We start from the raw sequence: 22480 nt of genomic DNA, 5'->3' as shown, positions 1-22480 counted from the left end.
GATCTTTATTTTTGTTGATTTTGTTCATATTTTAGTTGGGTTTGTTTATATATATATATATATATATATATATATATATATATATATATATATATATATATATATATATACAACAGTTCTGTCTGGTTCTTGAATCTGATTGGCTGATAGCCATGCGATATTCTGCCAGTAACATCACACAAAGGCCTCTTCACCCTTCACCTCTGTGTATTACTCCGCCCACATACAGCCAGTAACAAGTAGGCTACAGTTTGACAAATATTACTGTTGTTAGACAACAAAATGTACTTTTGAGGCTTTTTCAGTCGATAATGTAGTTGTTTAGATTGCAACTATGCAATTTTTTGTAAGAATAGTGCCTATTTTAAAATATTTACAATTTCTGACAGCTCGTCGGCGGCCAAAGTTGGTTAATGTTGTCTATCCACAAGATGGCGCCAGACTCGCATAATAAGCCCTTGCTCAGAGAGTTCTCTTAAGCGCGAATAAAAAGCTGAAAAACGGAAGCATCGTGGTTTTTAAGGTGGACCGGATAGAGTCAATAAGAAGCTGTGAATAAGAAGCTAAATTCAGCCTCGTCCCTCCTTATTGCAAACACAACAGCCGTCTGGTGTGAAATCTCTGTAGATGGATGGCATTTCATGTCACGTTCAGCCTTATGATCTTAAAATGTGAGCAAAATTTGCTGTTTTGTCATCACCTTAAGGGGGTCACACACCAGAAGCGCCGCTTCACATTACGCTATAGAGAATCATTCAAACACTAGCTCTAAAGTGACGTTGGTGAATTAGTGACGGTTTCTGCTGTTCTGACGTCAGCTGCAGATGTGAATGAATGGCAGAAGAAAGTAGTTCCTAATACAAATATATATATATATATTTTTTTTACTTATTTTTTAAATTATTTTGTTGTTCATATTTGTCCAAAAATTGGGTTCCATGAACCCAGCATTTTTTTGAGAATGTATGTAGAAGAAAAATGTGCTAATTAAGTCAGTTGTGTCCTCCATTGTGAGCCGTGCATGCAGGCACAGACAGCAGGACGTTGTGAACTCAGAAAGGGCTCAATAACGCGTCCCCTGAAGTGGAGGGCAGGTCTGTTGGCTTAGTCTTCAATGGATCTACAGGTTGTTTATGCAAATATAGTAGATTTCTATGACAGATATGAACTTTAATGAAATGACAATAAACATTCTCTTCCATCTTTTCTTTTACTTAAGCCCTGATACCCAGCGGGCACCTTAAAAACATGTCGAAAAATGCATTTAATGTCAATTAACTAACTTGATGTCAAATCAATATCAATTTAACATCTAACATTGGCATCAAAAATCGATCACCGGAAAGTCAGTCATATAATCGATTATTGACATGTTTTTTGACGTCAGTGTTACATGTCAATATTAGATGTCTTTTTGACATCAAGATAGTTTACATGCATGGTAGGGATACAAAATTCAGTGTAGATTTAATAAAACATTTCTTACTTTTTACGTCTTTGTGTTGGTGGTCAAAATGTTATCAATGTGTGGACGTCAAAGAGACGTCAAGATTTTGACATTAAATTGATTTACATCTTTGACGTGGTTTTCGATGTGGTTTTGACATCAAGATGTCCAATGGGTCTCCTAAAGACAGAAAAATAACCCAGTGTTGGGTCAAATATGGACAAATCCAAAGAAGATTGGGCTCTGTGATTCCAGCGCTTTTTAGAGTGAGTGTAGAAGAAAAATGTGCTAATTAAGTCAGTTGTGTCCTCCATTGTGGGCCGTGCAGGCACAGACAGCAGGACGTTGTGAACTCAGAAAGGGCTCAATAACGCGTCCCCTGAAGTGGAGGGCAGGTCTGTTGGCTTAGTCTTCAATGGAGCTACAGGTTGTTAGTGCGAGCGGAGCGAGGGCAGCTGCTGTGGTCATTCACTGATTATGGATTACAAGCTGGCAGCGGTGCTCGGCCCAGCGGTAGGCAGTCCGGCGGCCCTCAGGGAGGTCAGGGGTTAAATGGTGTGTGTCAGAGGGCCCGAAACCCATAATTGAATATAGAGCTTGTCCTCTTTTAGTGCACTAAAGCAGTGGAGTGGTTAAGGGCACGGGGTCTTGCTCTCGGATGAAGTCCACCGGGCACAAGGTCAGAGGATCAAGACATTTATAGACATGTTGCGCTTCCACATTCCATCAATCATCAGTTATTGATGAAGACGCTGTCATTTTGGGGGAAGATATCATTGTCTTTTTATTTTTCTGGACATGCATCTACTACATGAGCATCTTATTGAAATGTATGTTTTTCGTTTAAGATGATTTAGGGCAGGGGTGGCCAACCCTGTTCCTGGAGAGCCACCTTCCTGCAGATTTCAGTTGCAACCCATATCAAACACACCTTAAGCAATTAATTAGGACCTGAACACCACGTGATAATTACAGGCAGGTGTGTTTGATATGGGTTGCAACTGAAATCTGCAGCAGGTGGCTCTCCAGGAACAGGGTTGGCCACCCCTTATCTAGGGCAGGGCTTCCCAAACTTTTCAGCCTGTGACCCCCAATATGACGATGCCAGTGACTCGCGACCCCCAATATCCTGGTTATGAATACAGAAACCTTGCATGCAATGTCACACACACACCAATACACCCAGGTATATTATTTGTTTAATGTCAGTGCTGTAAATGGGCCAGAAACTTTAACCTGGTGTTATAAAATCAATCTGCTGCATGTGACGCTATTGCTGTGTCTTTAATATAATGTAATTACCACTGGGGTCGCAATCCAATAGAACTAGTAACTATAAACTACTATAGTAACTATATAGTAATTATAAACGACTATATTTTTTCTCTTCTGTAGGTTATGGATAAAATATGGTCATTCTTATATGATTTAATAATAATAAATAGATTTTTTTAAATCACCAGGCGACCCTCCTTCATTGTCCCGCGACCCCTCGAGGGGTCCCGACCCCCACTTTGAGAGCCCCTGATCTAGGGTATATACTCTTAAAAATGTTGAGTTGTATTAATCAAATCAAATATTGACAAACCCAACCGTTGAGTTATTTTTTTAGATTAAATTTAAATGACACTTTTTAACCGAACAGTTGGGTTTATCCATTTTGACCCACCGTTAAACCCAACAACAACTCAACATTTTTAACATTTAAAACATCCTTTGCAGGATCCATGTAAATATATGTTCATGCTGTTCTTATTCACTACCTGACAAAGGTCTTGTGGTGGATCCCTGTTGTAAGAGCAACACATAAGATCTTGACTTAGTTGATCATTTGGGAAAGTGTCACAAGGTGGATTTCTCTGCTGAATCATCTGTTGAGCTGCATCCCTATCATCACCAATACTGCAGAAGACCTACTGGAACCAGCATGGACCAAGATTCACACAGAAATCAGTCAAGTTTGGTGAAGGAGAAATCATGGTTTGGGGTTATATTCAGTATGGGGGCGTGCGAGAGATCTGCAACAGCCTGAGGTATCAAGACATTTGTGCTGCTCATTACATTACAAACCACAGGAGAGGGACAATTCTCCAGCAGGATAGCGCTCCTCATACTTCAGCCTCCACATCAAAGCTCCTGAAAGCAAAGAAAGTCAAGGTGTTCCAGGATTGGCCAGCCCAGTCACCAGAGGTGAACACTATTGAGCATGTCTTTAAACTTGAAACTATATTTCATTCATAACATGCATACAACTAAATACGTTATTAATAAATATATATTTTTGACGTTCTTACACAACTCAAATATGCTTCTCTCAATTGATTTCATGTGAATGCAGTTAAACATGCTAACAATGTGCTTAAATGTGTCCATGTACTTTTGAAAGAATGTGTCTAAACGGCAAACAATGCGAGCAAAGTGGCATGCTTAAAATCTGTCTGACCATAAAACAATTACAAGTCTTTAAACTTAAAACTCTACTTCATTTATTTCATAAAATCTAAAGACGTCATGAATATATATTTTTGACCTTCTTACACAGCTCAAATCTGCTTCTCTTCTCTTAAACATGCTAACTGTGCTAAAACATGATGTACTTTTGAAAGCATGTGTCTAAATGGTAAACAATGCTGGTATAGCGACATGCTATGATTCTATTTGCCTATAAAACATTTAAAAGTCCTCCAACTAATTTCATTCCTACATAAAACCTAAAGATGTTATTAATATATATATATATATATATATATATATATATATATATATATATATATATATATATATATATATTCAAATCTGCTGGCATTCTATTTGTTTTATTTGAATGTAATTAAACATGCAAGCAATGTGCTAAAACTTGTCAATGTACTTTTGAAAGCATGAGTCTTATTGGTAAAAAATGCTAGTATAGCAATCATGCTAAAATTCTGTCCGGCTATAAAACATTTTAAAGTCTTCAAACTCAAAACTATATTTCATTCATATACATACAACCGACAGACGTTATTGATTGTGACCTTACACAACTCAAATATGCTCCTCTAAATTGGTTTCAACTGAAAGTAGATAAAAATGCTTAGTGCTAACAACTTTGATACTTACTTTGATAGCATGTGTTTAAGTGGTAAATAATGCTAGCGATCATGCTTAAGTTCTTTGGCTATTTAACATTTAAGTCTTTAAACTACTAGACTGTATATTATATTTATATCATACATACAACCTACGAAAGACGTTATTAAGATTTCCTTTGGATGTTAATAGGATATATATATATATATATATAAACATTTAATAAAACTGTCCTTAAAACCTTCAAAATAAAAGATTTAAAACAAAAACTAAACAATTTAAAACGTTTAACCTTTGCTGACGTTTGTCTTGACGATTTTTTTTTCCCGCCATCGTTAAATTTCCATCGTCGTCGCGCTCTTTGTCATCTTGATTTTAGCAGCGCTGACATTGATTTAATCATTGCTGGTAAAAGATAAACGCTAATCTTTTGTTCCCCTCCTGAAAAGTTGGTTCTTTCAGCTCTCTTTACTCAAACCCGCTGGGCTCCATTCGGGTCTTTTGAAAGAGGAAAATAAAGCGAAAAGTGCGGCATATTAAGAGTCCTTCTGTGCGCCTGTAATCTCCATTGTGCTTCGTCACAGGACAATTAAATCACTCCACCAGAGTCCGGCAGGCCTGTGGAGAGATTGCGAATGAAAAATAAACTCATACCAGAACATCTACGCCTAACAATATGTTTAAATAAAAATAAATTTAGCTTGTTAATTCAAGCTAAAACGCGTAAAATGACTGAAACCGTGTATCACTGCGCTCATCCATGCTTATAATTAACCTTAATGGCCAGGACTATTTCTTCAAGCGGAAGGACTGCACTTTTATAATTTGTGCTAACATTTTATCATGCATATGCTTGTTTTGTGCTATATATAATAAACATCATATACAAATACAATCTAAAACATAACCCAGCTTTGAGTTCACTGTGCTGAGGACTCAACAGATCATGCATTTGTAAATAAAATACAATGACGCCATCTAGAGGCAAAACTATGAACATTCGTGATTATTTTCTTGCTTAGGAGGCTTTTGAAGACCTAAATTAATATGAGCACACCACAAAGATAAATGTATATTACGTTATGTATTTACAATGGTTTTTTTATTTTATTTAATTGCAGCATGGTGGTGCAGTGGGTAGCGCTGTCACCTCACAGCAAGAAGGTCGCTGGTTCGAGTCTCAGCTGGGTCAGTTGGTGTTTCTGTGTGTTTGCATGTTCTCCCCATATTAACGTCGGTGTCCTCAGGGTGCTCCGGTTTTCCCCCACAGTCCAAACACATGCGCTATAGGGGAATTGGGTAAGCTAAATTGTCCGTAGTGTATGTGTGTGAATGAGAGTGTATGGGTGTTTCCCAGTTATGTGTTAGCAGCTGGTGGGGAATCCACTGCGTAAAACTGGATAAGTTGGCGGTTCGTTCTGCTGTGGCAACACCTAAATAATAAAGAGACCAAGCCGAAAAGAAAGATTTTATTTTAAAAATAATATAAATTATACAGACTTTCCAACGCAGGGAATAAATTGTCATGACAGTAGTTTTTGTTTTATTTTTCATTTATTATTAATATTATTTAGCTAAAGTTGTAGTAGTTTTGTGTTGTTTGTCTAAGGTTTTGTTTTATTATTAAATATATCTATAGTTTGTTTGCTTTTATTTAAGTCATAAAACAGCTTTTGATTTATAAAGTTGAATTTAAAAAAGTATCAAATAAATATTTTCATTACAGATTGAATATTTTAATCAATTTAATGTTTTAGTTTGTGCAAATTTAGTAAACCTGGTATTTAATTAAAAATAAATTAAAAAATAAAACATTATTTGGACACGTTTTTAGTTGATCTAGTTCAGGAATTCATGTTTCAAAAATCCTTTCATACACTGAATAAAATATTCAGAAATTATTCCTTGGATTTACTACATTTTTTTACATTAAGTGGCTGTAAACAATTTATTTGGGCTGAATTCAAACAAACAAATTAAGTAGAATTTTATTAAATTTAATTTGTTTGTTTAAATTCAACACAAATAATTTGTTTGCAGCAGTTTTGCAGACATAATTTTTTTAGTGTATGTCGATCTATGTACATTGAATAAAATAATGTCTGCCAAATTGTTGAAACAATTTATTTGTTGAATTCAAACAAAAAAAATTAAATGTTGTAATGTTTAACTATGATTGTAAATACGATTGTTTAATTTCACCCCAAATAAATTGTTTACAACCACAACTTTAAAAAATGTAGTAAATTCAAGGAGTCATTTTTTTTCAGTCTGTCTGTCTGTCTGTCTATCTATCCATCCATCAATCCATCCATCCATCCATCCATCCATCCATCAATCCATCCATCCAATTTAGGACCAATATATTGTTTCAGCATTGATATTGCAATGTGCGCATCCACAAAAGTCACATTCCAGGATCTGCAATGTGGAGGACCCAGGCTAGGCCTGGGCCAGTATAAGTTTCTGATGTTGTGATAACTTTGGATAAAAATTTCACAGTTTCTATGTATTGTGATTACTGGTTTAATATATATCTATATATATATTTTAAATGTCCGGGTAAAAAAACAAAAGCTTTTCTCCCCTATTGAACACAATTTATTGTATTTCAGGAAATATTTTGGAGCAGTAAACATGTCAGGCTAAATACTTTAAATAAATAATTGGCCTCTGCTTTCTTCATTATTTTCAATAAAACAAATGTATTTACAAAAAAAAAAAAAGAACACATAAAAAAAAAACCTTATAAATAGGGTTTTTAAAACCTCGATATTTCCAAATCGTGGTATACCTTAAAACCAGTTATCCCTGATTCAGGCACACCGAATTATAATGTTTTGTATTTTTAATAAACTGTACTTGTATTTATGTATAATACGATGAAGACTACTGGGTCATCTTACATTTGATTATACATTTTGCACTGTATATTGCTCGACCTCCAGAAATTCATAAATTCTGTTTATTTAGTTTGTATCTCCGCTGTGCTGCATTTATCAACGCTCGTGATTGGTTTAGTGTATTTTATGCAGATGCTCTTCCCTACAAAGTCAATCTAAAATGATGAATTCTTACCATATTGAGCCATTTACTGTATTTCATCTGCTAAAATTCATTCATTCATTTTTGTCTGCTTTTCCGGGGCTGGGGAGGTAGCAGTCTTCGAAGAGAACCCCAGACTTCCCCTTTCCCCAGACCCTTCCTCCAGCTCCTCTGGGGGAATCCCGAGGAGTTCCCAGGCCAGCCGAGAGACATAGTCCCTCCAGTGTGTCCTGGGGCTTCCCTGAGGCCTCCTCCTGGTGAGACATGCCTGGAACAGCTCCCTAGGTAGGCATCCAAGAGGAAATTGAAACAGATGCCAGAGCCACCTCAGCTGACTTCTCTCGATGTGGAGGAGCAGCGGCTCTACTCCTAACTCCTCCTGGGTGTCAGAGCTCCTCACCCCGTCTATAAGAGTGCGCCCTGCCACCCTGTGAAGGAAACTCCTTTCGGCCGCTTGTATCAGAGATCTTGTCCTTTCGGTCATGACCCAAAGCTCATGAGCATAGGTGAGAGTAGGCAGATTGACCGGTAAATCAAGAGCTTTGCCTTTCGGGTCAGCTCCTTCTAAACCACAACGGACCGGTACCTTGACCGCATTACTGCTGCACCAATCCACTTGTCAATCTCACAATCCATCCTTCCCTCACTCGTGAACAAAACCCCAAGATACTTAAACACCTGGGGTAAGGACTTTCCTCCTACCTGGAGATGGCAAACCACCCTTTTTCCTGTGGAGCACCATGGCCTCAGACTTGGAGGTGCTGATTCTCATCCCAGCCGTGTCACACTGGGCAGCAAACCACCCCAGTGCATGCTGAAGGTCCATGTTCGATAAAGCCAACAGAACTTCGGTTCCAGCTCGCATCTCAGCCTGCCTGTTGGATATTTCACACTGGATGAAAGATCATCATCTTCAGCTGAACCTCGCAAAAACGGAAATGCTTGTAGTTTTTGTCAACCCGACTCTACACCATAACTTTTCAATCCAGATGGATGGGGCAACCATTACTGCATCCAAAATGGTGAACAGCCTTGGAGTAACGATTGATGACCAGCTAAACTTCTCTGACCACATTTCTAGAACTGCTCGATCGTGCAGATTCGCACTCTATAACATCAGAAAGATCCGACCCTTCCTATCTGAACATGCAGCTCAACTCCTTGTTCAAGCTCTTGTTCTCTCCGAACTGGATTACTGCAACTCTCTACTAGCCGGGCTTCCAGCTAACTCTATCACAGTGGCGCAAAAAGGGGGTATGCAGTATATGCGGCGCATAGGGGCGCCACACGTGGGGGGGCGCCATTGTGCCAAATCTATTTTTGAAATTATCCTTACTAAAAGTTTAAAAAATAAATAAATAAATAAATAAATATGTTTTGTTAAAAAAGTTTTTTTTTGCATTTTGTATGAGTATAATATTGTATTTTAATAAATAAAAAATTATACCATGAGTTGCATACGTTGGCACACACATTTTAATTCAAAATCAACACAATAACATGCAGTCGCAGAGCCAAGTGTAAAGTGTTCATGTAAATGTAACTTTAGATTTTTTTTTTACAATTTTTATCAAAATGAAACTGTCAAATCATACATACAGTACAGCTGAGGTCAAAAGTTATAAGATTATTCTGTTTTTTTTCTTTATTATTATTCATTATTAATTATTTAACTATTTTGCCTAAATAAGAGGGATCACACAAAATGTATGTTTATGTAAGTACAGACCTATTTCACATAAACCGATATTTCAGATAAAATATTTGGATTAAAAATGTACCTATATAAATATTATATACTTGATTATAATGATTCTTAACCCTGTTAAAGTTGACACATGAACAAATTGTCCGAATATTCAAATTTTTTGGAACTGAAATGTTTTTAATCCTTCTATCAAAATCCATTTTATACAATATACATGTTTTTATAAATTTATTATGTGTCATATTGATACATCAGGCCTTTTGGTAACTTTTTTTGTTCAAAACTATTTTATTTTAGTTACAAAACTTGAACCCGCATACCTTTCAGTATATGTGTAGTTGCGCCCCTGCTCTATCAAGCCTCTTCAGCTGCTCCAGAACGCAGCAGCACGAGTGGTCTTTAATGAAACTAAAAGAGCACATGTCACTCCGCTGCTCATCCGTTTGCACTGGCTGCCAGTTGCTGCTCGCATCAAATTCAAAGCTCTGATGTTTGCCTACAAAGCGATTTCTGGCTGTGCCCCTTCTTATCTGCTCTCACTTCTGCAGATGTATGTGCCCTCCAGAAACTTGCGTTCTGTGAATGAACGTCGCCTCGTGGTTCCATCCCAAAGAGGGAAGAAATCACTTTCCCGAACTCTCGCGTTCAATCTGCCCAGTTGGTGGAATGAACTCCCTAACTGCATCAGAACGGCAGAGTCACTCGCTGTCTTCAAGAAACCACTAAAAACTCAACTATTTAGTCTCCACTTCCCTTCCTAATCTGCAATTGCTTCTCTAGATATCACACTAACTGTACTCAAAAAAAAATAATAAATAAATAAAATAAAAAAGAAATTACAAATGTTTTCCTTCTTAGACTTTACACACCTGAAACTTGCCTACAGCACTTATTCATTGTTGCTCTTATAGTTGTATAAATTGCTTCCTTGTCCTCATTTGTAAGTCGCTTTGCATAAAAGCGTCTGCTAAATGACGATGTAAATGTAAACATCATCTGGTAAAATTATACTCATTATTGCAATATATATAACAGAAAAATGTAATATTGCAATGTAGTTTTATTTTCACCATCGTGCAGGCCTGATGTTATGTTTGATAAAGTCATCTTCAAATATTTATGATCTTAAAAATACATAATAAATGACAGAACAAGATTGTAAATCAAGAATATTTAAGAAATTCACATGAATAAACGTACAAACAAACAAAATTCCTTTGATTTATTTGCATATATATATATTAGAAAACGTAATCACTGTATTTGTACACGAGCATTAAATGTGCATGCATACCCGATAGTGTCATCTCATCCACATCTTTATGCATATTGTCAGGGAATCATGTCAGAAAATATTGCATTATTCTCAGTTCTGCCATTCCAACATAACAGTTTTAATACAAAAGCGCTTCTTCTGCACCTGTAGTTCCTCTATCAGACAGATAATATATATCAAATCAGATTTAAAGCTTGTTTTCTCCTCAAACACGACATCTAAAAAAAACAAACACCAGAAATATATGAGTTTATAAAGCATATTTGGTCTGTTCAAGCATGTTTTCTGTACGTTGAAATGTGTATTAACTTGTTAGTGTTGATACTGCAGGATGCAAAACTCTAGTTATGGATATTTGCTTCCTCTGGTGGAAAAATAAGGTGATTGTGACTTTAACCTCATTCTGATTATTCTTTTTCAAACTACTGTAGACGAGCGATTTCAAATGAATCAGATGAATCAAATAAATCCGATGAATTCAATGTATCAAATGAGTCAGATGAAAGATGAATCAAGTGAATCAGATGAATCTGAATAATCGAATAAGTCAAATGAATCAGATGAATCCATTACCCAGATGAATCACATGAATAAGATGAATCCGATTAATCAAATGAATCAGATGAACGAGATGAGTCCAATGAATCAGGTGAACCAAATCAAAGAAATGATTTGATCTTTTCAAGCTTGTTTCTGTATGTTGAAATGTTTGTATCAGATGAATCAAATAAATCTGATAAATTCGATTTATCAAATAAGTCAGTTAACAGAGATTAATCAGATGAATCAGGTGAATCCAATGAATCAGATGAACGAGATTAATCCAATTAACCAGGTGAATCAAATGGATTGCATGAATCCGATTAGTCAGATAAAAAGAGATGAATCAGGTGAATCCAGTGAATCTGCTGAATCCAATTATTCAGATTAACGAGATGAATCAGGTGAATCAAATCAAAGAAATCAACTGGTCTTTTTAAGCATGTTTTCTATACGTTGAAATGCTTGAATCAGATGAATCAAATAAATTAATTTAATTTATCAAATGAATCAGGTGAATCCAATTAACCAGGTGAATCAAGTAAATCGGATGAATCTAAGTAGGCAAATGAATCAGATTAATCAGATGAATCAGGTGAATCAAATGAATAAAGTGAATTAAATGAATCAAATTAATCAGATGAATCAAATGAATCAGGGGAATCCAATTACCCAGATGAATCAAACGAATCACATGAATCTAATTAGTCAGATGAATCAGGTGAATTCAATTAATCTGATGAATCAAGTGAATCCGTTGAATTCAATTAATCAGATGAATCTGATGAACGAGATGAATCAAGTCAATGAAATGATTTGGTCTGTTCAAGCATGTTTTCGGTAAGTTGAAATGTTTCTTTTTGAGCATCACAGCAGTCAGAGGATGTGTTTGATTTTAGAGAAAACTGTGTTCGTGTTTAATACTGCAGGATGCAAAACTCTAGTTATGGATATTTGTTTCCTCTGGTGAAAAAATAATGGTGATTGTGACTTTAACCTCATTCTGAGGAAATTATTTGGTCTTTTCAAGCATGTTTTCTGTACGTTGAAATGTTTGAACCAAATAAATGATGAATTTAATTTATCAAATGAGTCTGATAAAAGAGATTAATCAGATGAATCGGGTGAATCCAATTAACCAGGTGAATCAAATGAATCACATGAATCTGATTAGTCAGATGAAAAAGATTAATCAATGAATCAAATGAAGCCGCTAAATCCAATTAATCAAATAACTGAGATAAATCCAATTAATCACATGAATCTGATTAGTCAGGTGAATCAGATGAAAAAGATTAATCCAATCAATCAGATGAATCAAGTGAATTTATTGAATCCAATTATTCCAATGAATCAGATGAACGAGATAAATGCAATAAATCAGATGAATCAAGTGAATTAAATGACTTCAATTTAAATTACTTCATGGTCTGTTCATGCATGTTTTCTGTAAGTTGAAATTTTTCTTATTGAGCATCACAGCAGTCAGAGGATTCAGAAAATGTGTTTGATTTTAGAGGAAACTGTGTCAGTGTTTGATGCAAAACTCCAGTTATGGATATTTGTTTCCTCTAATGGAAAGATAAAGGTGATTGTGACTTTTTTTACCTCAACATTTTTTTAAGGTACAGTAGATGAGAGATTTCAGATTAATCAAATAAATTTGATGAATTCAATTTATCAAATGAGTCAGATGAATCCAACTAATCAGATGAATCAAGTGAGTCAGATGAATCCAATTACTCAAATGAGTCAAATTAATCAGATGAAAGAGATGAATCAAAGGAATCAAGTGAATTAAATAAGTCAGATGAGAGCAATGAATCCGACAACTCAGATCCTCCAGTATTGGTCATCAGTGTACAGTAATTCTAGCGTCCGCCGCTGCTCCCGCTGTACTGACCCTGAGTCTGCTGAAGGAGCTCAGAGACCGCCAGCAGCTTCTTCAACACGTGCTGAGAGAAACACAATCACACATTATGAGGGAAAAACTAGCGATGAGAGAAAATACGCTTTAAACAGCTCAAGCAACTGCTTTGGGAAATGAGTCAAAGCGTTTGAAACGCTATGCACTGGCGACACCTGCTGGTCAAAAGTGTGTTAATGCAACAAAAACATCTATTAGAATTGACTTTTCAAACATTTAGTGAACTTTAAATTGAAAGTACAACTTATAATCTATGCTCTTGTTTATATTTCTTATACTTGTTTGTAGTAAGAGTGAAATGTTTTATAGGTATAGTTGTTTTAGAAACGCAGTACATTTTTTTTTAATAAATCAAGTAAATTTTATACGTTTTGAAACTTGTATTTATTATTAATATTAAAATGAATATTACATTAATATAATTACGCATTGAATATTAATACATATATTAATTTTATATACATATTTATATGATATTAATATAAATGTTCATTATTATTAATATTTATTTATTTTTATTAATTAATATTTATATTACACCCCAAATCAGATAGAGTTGCGACAGTATGGTTAACACAAGTAAAAGAAAAAAAAAGTTGTGATTTCCAAATTTACTTTGACTTGTATTTCATTGCAGAAAATCTGAACACAAAATATGTCAGGTTGTGTCAGGTCAACCTAATTTAATCTGTTAATATACACCCTCTCCTGTCATTCAGACTTGCAACACATTCCAGGAACAGGACTGATCTGGTAAACTGGTAAAATAAGGATGTGATGTCAACAGGTGATTGTAATTATGATTTGGTACAAAAGCAGCAACCAAGAAAGGCCTAGTCCTTTAGGAGCCAAGTTGGGGTGAGGGGAATCGCCAGTTTGTCAACAAACACCAGAGAAAATGATTGCAATGTTTAAAACAATGTTCCTCAAAGAAAGAGAGGAAGAAATTTGGATTTTTCACCTTCATTAAAAGATTCAAGGAATCTGGAGGAATTTCAGCGTGTAAAGAAGAAGAGCGCAAGCCTAAGCTGAACAACTGTGATCTCCGACCCGTCATGCGGCGCTGCATAAAGAATCCTCAAGAAATCATCTGTAAGTCAGATCAGCACATGAGCTCAGGACGACTGCGGCAAACCTGTCATGTAGCACAATACATAGTTACACCCAGAGAAAACTGTACTGTGCCAAAAGGAAGCCCTATGTTAACAGTGTCCAGATGCTCCGTCGACTTCTCTGGGCTCGGAGGCATCTAATATAGACCATCACACAGTGGAAACGTGTACTGTGCTCAGGTGTTTTTGGGGTGGAAATAGACGCCGTGTGCTATGGACCAAAGAAGAAAAGGATCATCCAGACTGTTACCAGCAACAAGTCCAAAAGCCAGAGTCTGTCATGGTTTGGGCTTGAGTCAGCGCTTTTGGCAAAGGTATTTTGCACTTCTGTGAAGTACCATTAATGCTGAAGGGCATTAATGGAGCACAATATGTTGCCTTCTTTTTCAGGGACGCCTTTGCGTCTTTGTGTTTGCCTTTCCTCATTTGTCCGGAAAAGGTGGTCTTCAGTGGTGTGCCGGCCAAACCAAGCGAGAGAATGGCGCCGGCTTATGACGTCACTGGCCCCGCTGTGGTGGCACCAAGCACTGAAGCGCCAACCGTACCAGTTGTTTTTTTTAATAGGGCACAGCCAGCGTTGTAGAGGTGCGATTTATGACATTAAACCTCCGATTGTTGTTTGTTCATGTATAGATGTTGGATCTTATGAGTAGCTGTGTGCTTTATATTTAGGAATGCCACATTTAAAAATCCCGCTCTCCCTCAGGAAGCCAATACGGAAGTAACTGAAACTGCAATTCATCTGAAATTCCGCTAGTCCTGGCCGCTCCTGGCTCCAAAACAGAGCAAATTTCAATTGAGCCCACTGTTAGAATGGCCAACTTTACAGCAGAAATAAAGGTGTTTACAGCCTGCTACAAAAAAGATTTTGCTTAATACAGCTAATATTACCCTTCATGACAACTGTGAAGGGGTGAATGTTTTATAACTCATCCGTTTCCTTTATATTAAGTTTGCATAATTAAGGGCGTGGCCACTTGAGTGACAGCTAGGTCTCGTTGGTCGCCGTCACCGCCGTGAATCCTGCAGATTATCCACTGAACTCGGCATATTTATCGTATTTCTGTGTTTTTTATGTGGCTTTACACAGTCAACTGCCTTTTGGACTTGTTTCCTACAATTATTAGATAGATTAATTAATTAATTAATTGTGCTCACAAACCATTCACGTGGCCTCCGTTTCCCATGTGAGTAAAGTTATATACCATCTCTATACATGTATTTGTTTTATTTAAGATCATTTATCGTTTATATTTATATTTAGAGCTGTAATGCACTTCAGAATCTGTCAGATTGATTAGCTGTAGGCTCTAGATCAGTCATCTGAAGCGTTGTCATACAGTGTCATGCTGGATTTCATCAATAGTCTTACAGTAACTAACACAGACTATATCTGAAGTGTTTGGAAGTAATTCGCGTTTTCCTCCTGTTGAAAAACGTCATAAGCACAATGTTTAGTGGCTCAATGTATTACAGCAGTGTTTTTAAAAGACTAAACACTTTATTGATATAGTGTACAACCAAGCACAATTGGTCAGAACACAAACGAGTCACAGGTGATAAAGTATTAAGCGTTTCTCCCAAAGTAAAGTGTGTGAACCGGCTCCAAGCTAAATGCCAGCAGGTGTCTGTAGCTACTTGTGGCTTCTTTTGCGCTCTTTAGAAACCTATGGGTGACGTCACGGATACTACGTCCATATATTTTACAGTCTATGGTATTGTTATTATGTAGATACTTACCTGAAATCACCTGTTTTTGGTACGCTCCAAAAAAGGGGGCGGAGTCTAGCCTTTAAGAGGAGACGGCAGACTCGGGGTCAGTTCACCTGGCTAGTGCGTTGTGGCAGAACGTAAGCAATCCTTCCTATAATCTAGTGTCTGTGTGACGTAGATAAGTTTCTCTCATATATTGCAGATTGTTTTGTGTTGTATATATTGTATTTTGTTTTGTTTATTTGAGTTGTTACTTTGTAATTATTTTTTTTTTGTACATAGCTTTTTGGGAAATAGGTCACTGTACTTTTATCTGCGCTGGGCTGTTGAATGTTATGAATAAACCATCTTTTTACACTTCCGGGACAAGGCCATCATTTTTTATTTTGAGAACTCTTTGTTTTTTGTTTGTTTTTTTGTTTTGTTGGTGTTGGGCATCCCACACCTGTTAGTGAACCCCTTCCGGGTCCACTACACAATTACTCACGGCGGCACGGGAAACAGTCTGACATACTACACTCCGTAGTGAGCACTCTCACCGCTCGGAGCTCACAGGGCGCCACAGCAAGTGGCAGTGGTGAGCTTGTGGGTTGCGGGCAGTGACGTAGCGGACAGGCCCGTGGGGGGGGGCCCCGCATGATTAGGGGGCCCTGCGTCGTTGCGATTTTCAATACTTGAAAATCCGGCAACCACAATAATCAAACTGTGGTCGGAACCAAAGTTCACAGGTCTGTGTTCTCTGAACTCCTCTCAAGCGGTGGACTAGTTCATTCTGATTGCTTGCCGCCAAACCACGTCATAGCTCATACCATAAAGTTGACTTAATTTCAACGCGCCGCGCTGTTTCTCGCCGCCGGTTCTCATTAAAATTGAATGACTTCTGCTACTTTGACGCTCTCGCCGCTTTCGGTTTGTGATCGCTCCTCAGTTTGTGAAGGCTTCCCCGCGTTGTCGCTCCACCCCGCTCCTCAATTTGTGATCGCTTCTCCAAGTTGTCTTCCCCCACCCCCCCACATAATCAGGGGGCCCCGTCAGTGATCCCAGCAGGGGGGTCTCCGCATTCTGCGCTACGCCACTGGTTGCGGGCCGTCGCACCCATGAATATTTCAACAAGACAATGCAAAACCACATTCTGCACACCTTACTGCTGCGGAGGAAGAGGTTACAGGTACTTGACTGGCCTGCCTGCAGTCCCGACCAGTGGCAAAATGCGACGATGTTGCCCACTTTAAGACTTGTTTGCAGGAAGAACGGGATCAAATGACACCTGAAACACTTCATCACTTCAGTCCCTAAACGTCTCTTAAGTTTTGTGAAAAGTGGTAAAACATTACACAGTGGTAAATGCTTCACTGTCACAACTTTTTTTTAAATGTGTTGCAAGAACCAAAATTGGAATGGTGTTTACAAAAAAAATCATGAGGAACACAGTTAATGATGTTTGTTGTATCGTCTGCAATGAAAGTACATTTAGTACATTTTTATTTATTTACTTTTTTATTTTTATATACTTTTATTTATTCACTTATGTTTTCTTTTATATATATATACTTACTTTTATTTATTATTTTATTTTTATATACTTATTTTTATTTATTTACTTATTTTTTATTTATATATACTTTTATTTATTTACTTATTTTTTATTTTTATATACTTTTATTTATTTACTTATTTTTTATTTTTATATACTTTTATTTATTTACTTTTTTATTTTTATATACTTTTATTTATTCACTTATGTTTTCTTTTATATATATACTTACTTTTATTTATTATTTTATTTTTATATACTTATTTTTATTTATTTACTTATTTTTTATTTATATATACTTTTATTTATTTACTTTTTATTTTTATATACTTTTTTATTTACTTATTTTTCCATTTATATATACTTACTTTTATTTATTTACTTTTTTATTTGTATATACTTATTTTTATTTATTTACTTATTTTTATTTATATATACTTACTTTTATTTATTTATTTTTATGTACTTCTTTTTATTTATTTACTTATTTTTTCTTTATATATACTCTTATTTATTTACTTTTTTATTTTTATATACTTTTATTTATTCACTTATTTTTTCTTTTATATATACTTACTTTTATTTATTGTTTTATTTTGAAATACTTATTTTTATTTATTTATTAAGTTTTTTATTTATATGTACTTACTTTTATTTATTCACTTATTTTTCTTTTATATATATACTTACTTTTATTTATTTTTTTATTTATATATACTTACTTTTATTTGTTTACTTTTTTATTTTTATATACTTTTATTTATTTACCCATTTTTTCATTTATATATATATATATATATATATATATATATATATATATATATATATATATATATATATATATATATATATATATATACTTACTTTTATTTACTTTTTTATTTTTATATACTTATATATACTTTTTTTATATACTTATATACTTTTATTTATTTACTTATTGTTTTAAATAGCAATGACATTTCAGATTTTCCCCTTTATTTTCACTTATTAATGCTGTACCTGCTGTGCTCCTCTGTCGTTGCTCAGCGTCCGCAGCTCATCCAGATGTGTGACGCAGAGCTGATGCAGAGCAGCCAGATCTCGAGCCACATCTGTGTTAAAGTGCTCTGTGGGCTCCGGCAGCTCAGACACCTTCTGAACACACACACACATTTAACACACAACATCAATATTACTGCACGCTTTCAGCACAGAAATAAAGAATAGACTGGGTATTAGGTAATAGATGGGTGTCGATTAAAGGGATCTGGCGCCCTCTGGAGGATCATTTGTGTTATTTCTGCATTTTACCCTAATATTCTGTATTTCCTTATCCTCTTACACACACATTAAACTCACAACATCAATATTACAGCAAGATTTCTCAACAGACTTGAAGAAAAGACTGAATGCTATGAATAGATGTGGATTATTGGGATCTGGCGCCTAATTTAAAGATCATCAGTATTATTTCTGTATCATTTCACCACACTATTCTGTATTTTACTATTATTTTACCACATTAATCTGTATTTCTGTATCATTTTACCACACTGTTCTGTATTATACGGTCATTTTACCACATTATTCTGTATTTCTTTATCATTTCACCATAATATTCTGTATTTCTGTATCATTTTACCACACTATTCTTTATTTCTGTATCATTTTACCACACTATTCTGTATTTCTGTATCATTTTACCACACTGTTCTGTATTTCTGTATCATTTTACCACACTGTTCTGTATTTCTGTATCATTTTACCACATTATTCTTTATTTCTTGTATCATTTTACCACACTATTCTGTATTTCTGTATCATTTTACCACACTGTTCTGTATTTCTGTATCATTTTACCACACTGTTCTGTATTTCTGTATCATTTTACCACACTATTCTGTATTTCTGTATCATTTTACCACATTATTCTTTATTTCTGTATCATTTTACCACACTATTCTGTATTTCTGTATCATTTTACCACATTATTCTTTATTTCTTGTATCATTTTACCACACTATTCTGTATTTCTGTATCATTTTACCACATTATTCTTTACTTCTGTATCATTTTACCACATTATTCTTTATTTCTGTATCATTTTACCACACTGTTCTGTATTTTACTATCATTTTACCATACTATTATATATTTCTGTATCAGTTTACCATAATAATCTATATTTCTGAAACAATTTAGCACATTATTCTGTATTTCTGTATATTTTCACCATAGTATTCTGTATTTTACTATCATTTCACCATACTATTCTCTATTTCACTTTCATTTTACTATACTATTCTATATTTCTGTATCATTTTACCACACTGTTTTGTATTTCACTATCATTTTACCACACTATTCTGTATTTCACTATCATTTCACCATTATATTCTATATTTCACTATCATTTTACCATACTATTCTATATTTCTGTATCATTTTACCATAATAATCTATATTTCTGAAAAAATTTACCACAGTATTCTGTATTTCTGTATATTTTCACCATAGTATTCTCTATTTCGCTATCATTTTACCGTACTTTTAAATGTTCATGGCACAATAATTATGCTTTTGTTGAATAACTAATTGTTTTGTATCTAATTATTAATTAATAATAATATTATAAATGAATGATGCTAATATTAATAATAATATGCTAATTGTGTCTACCACAAACATCTGTAACAAATCAAAGCATCTCTGTAATGGATGACGAACCCCGAGCTCGTCCAGAAACAGGATCATTCTGTGTTTGTTGCTCTTGATGAATGGATTCACTCCCTCCATGTACGGCTCCTGAGAAGAGAGAATCAAATCATGCAGATTCTGACGAAATCTGTAACATCTACTGAAACGCACTTCAGAAAGTGTTTGTTCTTACTTTGGCACCAAACTCCACAAGGTTGGCCAGATTCTGCACCGCTTTGGCCACTAAAGTGAGAGTCCGTGAAGCGACAGGAGACGGAGGATCTACACACACACATAAGAAATTGCTTATATAAATGTGACAGGCAATGGTTTTTGGGAAAAAAACACTGCATAAGCAAGAGGGTGTTCGGAAACAGCCACTGAGAGCCTGTAAGCAGAAGCTTGTTATGGTTGTTCCGCCTCTAAGCTCTTCCGATTAGTCCACCGCACGCTATTGGAAAAAATTGACATTGCTATATTTTGGATTTTGGTTTGATATACAGTACTGTGCAAAAGTTTTAGGCCAACATCAAATCTGTTGTTTTGGTGATGGTATAATGAAGAATATTAAATATTGTGCAAAATTCTAAGGCCAACAAAGCTGGTATAGCGCTTAGGACTTTTGCACAGTACTGTTTATTGCAGAATTGAAATTTTTGGGTGAACTGTCCATTTAAAGACTGTAAAAAATAAATAAATAAATACAGTCTGAAGCAGCTCACCAGCAATGATGTTAAATATTCTTGGGTTGACAATTGCAGGACAGATCAATCTGAGAAAGACAAATCCACTGGAAAACATAAAACAATAGATTAGTTTAAATAATGCGACATTAGGGCACAATGCATGGTGCATTTATAGCAATATACAACAATATATTGCCAAAATTGCATATTTTTCTTTTAAGCCAAAATGTATTAGATTACGTAAAGATTATGCTTCATGAAGACATTTTCAGAATTCATTACCATAAATATATAAAAACCTATTTTTTATTAGTAATATGCTTTGCTAGGAATTGTAGCAAGCCAGACTACTGTTATCCTATTTTTCTTCTGAGACCAAAAATTAAACTCTATCTCCTTCTAGAGCTTTCGAGCTATGACCACCAAACTCACACCAGACCTCCAAACTGGTCTGACTCGGGTAGCTATATATTTTCCGACTGATTCGACTTTCGGTTTTCCGAAAAATGTCCCGGGACCGTCGGAAAAATTCCTGTTGACTTAACATTGGACCAAACTTCGTGACCTCATAACTCTGACTGTCACACAGACTTCTAACTGGGCTCATTTAACTCAGACTAACTAACTGCCAATAACTGATGAGCTTTTAACTTTCTGGCCACGCCCTAGCAACCACTTTTGGGACCCTAGAAACTGTCCCATACACTTTCACTGCAAAAAAACTGTCATTGACTTTACATTGGGTCAAACTTTGTGAGCTCATAACTCTACATCAGACTGTCGCACAGACTTCTCACTGGGCTCATTTAACTCAGACTACCAAACTACCAATAACTGATGAGCTTTTAACTTTCTTGCCACACCCTAACAACCAGATACTGGACCCTAGCAACGGTCCCATAGACTGCCATTATAGAGGTTCAGATTGATATCGTCATGCTGCAGTGATATAGAGATATGGGGGTTGTATTTAACTGTTCATACTAGCAAGAAGCTTTGATCCATCATCAGTCTAAGCTGGCAATCAACTCCATAGCAACAAAACAGACTTACCTAGCAACTATATAACAACAGCTGTATCTCAGCATCAGAACATCGTAGAGAAGTGGGCGTTGGCTTGTTTGACTCATGCTAGCACATCTATCTATCTATCTATCTATCTATCTATCTATCTATCTATCTATCTATCTATCTATCTATCTATCTATCTATCTATCTATCTATCTATCTATCTATCTATCTATCTATCTATCTATCTATCTATCTATCTATCTATCTATCTATCTATCTATCTATCTATCTATCTATCTATCTATCTTTCATTTCATACTTTTTAAAACTGTTTAAACTAAATAAACTATTACCAACAGGCTTTCACAAGCCAGCCTCAAAGTTTGTTCTCAATCTTTAATAATCTAGTTAAATTCTAAAATAGATTTTCTCATTATTTAGATTTTTTTAACTCTCAGATTCCAGATTTTCTGTAGTTCAACATCAGCCGAATATTGTCTTAAACCATCAACATTTATTCAGCTTTCAGGTGTGGTATTAATCCTAATTTTCTAAAATGTATAGATTTTTGTAATATAGAATTTGGATATATTTCTTCAAATAATTAAATGTATTATTGAAATACAGATTAGCTCTCCCGTAAAATCGTAATCATTCACAAATATTTCCCAAGTGCTGTTTATCAGAGAAAATATACACATTTTTAAACAATAGATTTAATCAATCTTTT

At 35.2% G+C, this 22480-nt stretch overlaps 1 protein-coding gene and 2 long non-coding RNA genes across 4 annotated transcripts in view; 1 reads left to right on the top strand and 2 right to left on the bottom strand.

The window, feature by feature from the left end:
• Positions 1-913: 913 nt before the first annotated feature.
• On the bottom strand, positions 914-5259 carry LOC147842207 (uncharacterized). The gene is made up of 3 exons (XR_015501666.1): positions 4812-5259; positions 3381-3583; positions 914-2976 (listed from the first exon to the last, which is right to left on the bottom strand). It is a non-coding gene; the product is annotated as an uncharacterized LOC147842207 (long non-coding RNA).
• On the top strand, positions 3385-9016 carry LOC137496610 (uncharacterized). Its single transcript, XR_015501675.1, has 4 exons — positions 3385-3637; positions 5654-5707; positions 7679-7778; positions 7842-9016. It is a non-coding gene; the product is annotated as an uncharacterized LOC137496610 (long non-coding RNA).
• Positions 9017-10479: 1463 nt separating this feature from the next.
• Positions 10480-22480, bottom strand: part of rasa1b (RAS p21 protein activator (GTPase activating protein) 1b) — a 47955-nt gene continuing 35954 nt past the window's right edge. Inside the window, exons 22-27 of one of the 2 annotated variants that reach the window (XR_015501491.1) lie at positions 20776-20843; positions 20247-20335; positions 20084-20161; positions 18377-18511; positions 12347-13043; positions 10480-11515 (exon numbers count right to left, since the gene is read on the bottom strand). Coding sequence is in view for 1 of the 2 variants with exons in the window: in XM_087271281.1 (XP_087127407.1) it covers positions 12960-13043; positions 18377-18511; positions 20084-20161; positions 20247-20335; positions 20776-20843 (454 nt within the window). In the remaining variant the exon portion in view is untranslated. Of the gene's footprint in view, positions 13044-18376; positions 18512-20083; positions 20162-20246; positions 20336-20775; positions 20844-22480 lie in introns of both variants that reach the window. The other variant, XM_087271281.1, reaches the window with a different exon arrangement.

This window comes from Danio rerio, chromosome 10 (genome assembly GCF_052040795.2).
Source record: "Danio rerio strain M-AB ecotype USA chromosome 10, GRCz13ab, whole genome shotgun sequence".
In the NCBI taxonomy this organism is placed as follows: Eukaryota; Metazoa; Chordata; class Actinopteri; order Cypriniformes; family Danionidae; genus Danio; species Danio rerio.
Note: the sequence above shows the minus strand (reverse complement) of the source record. Positions and strands in the feature narration are given on the sequence as shown.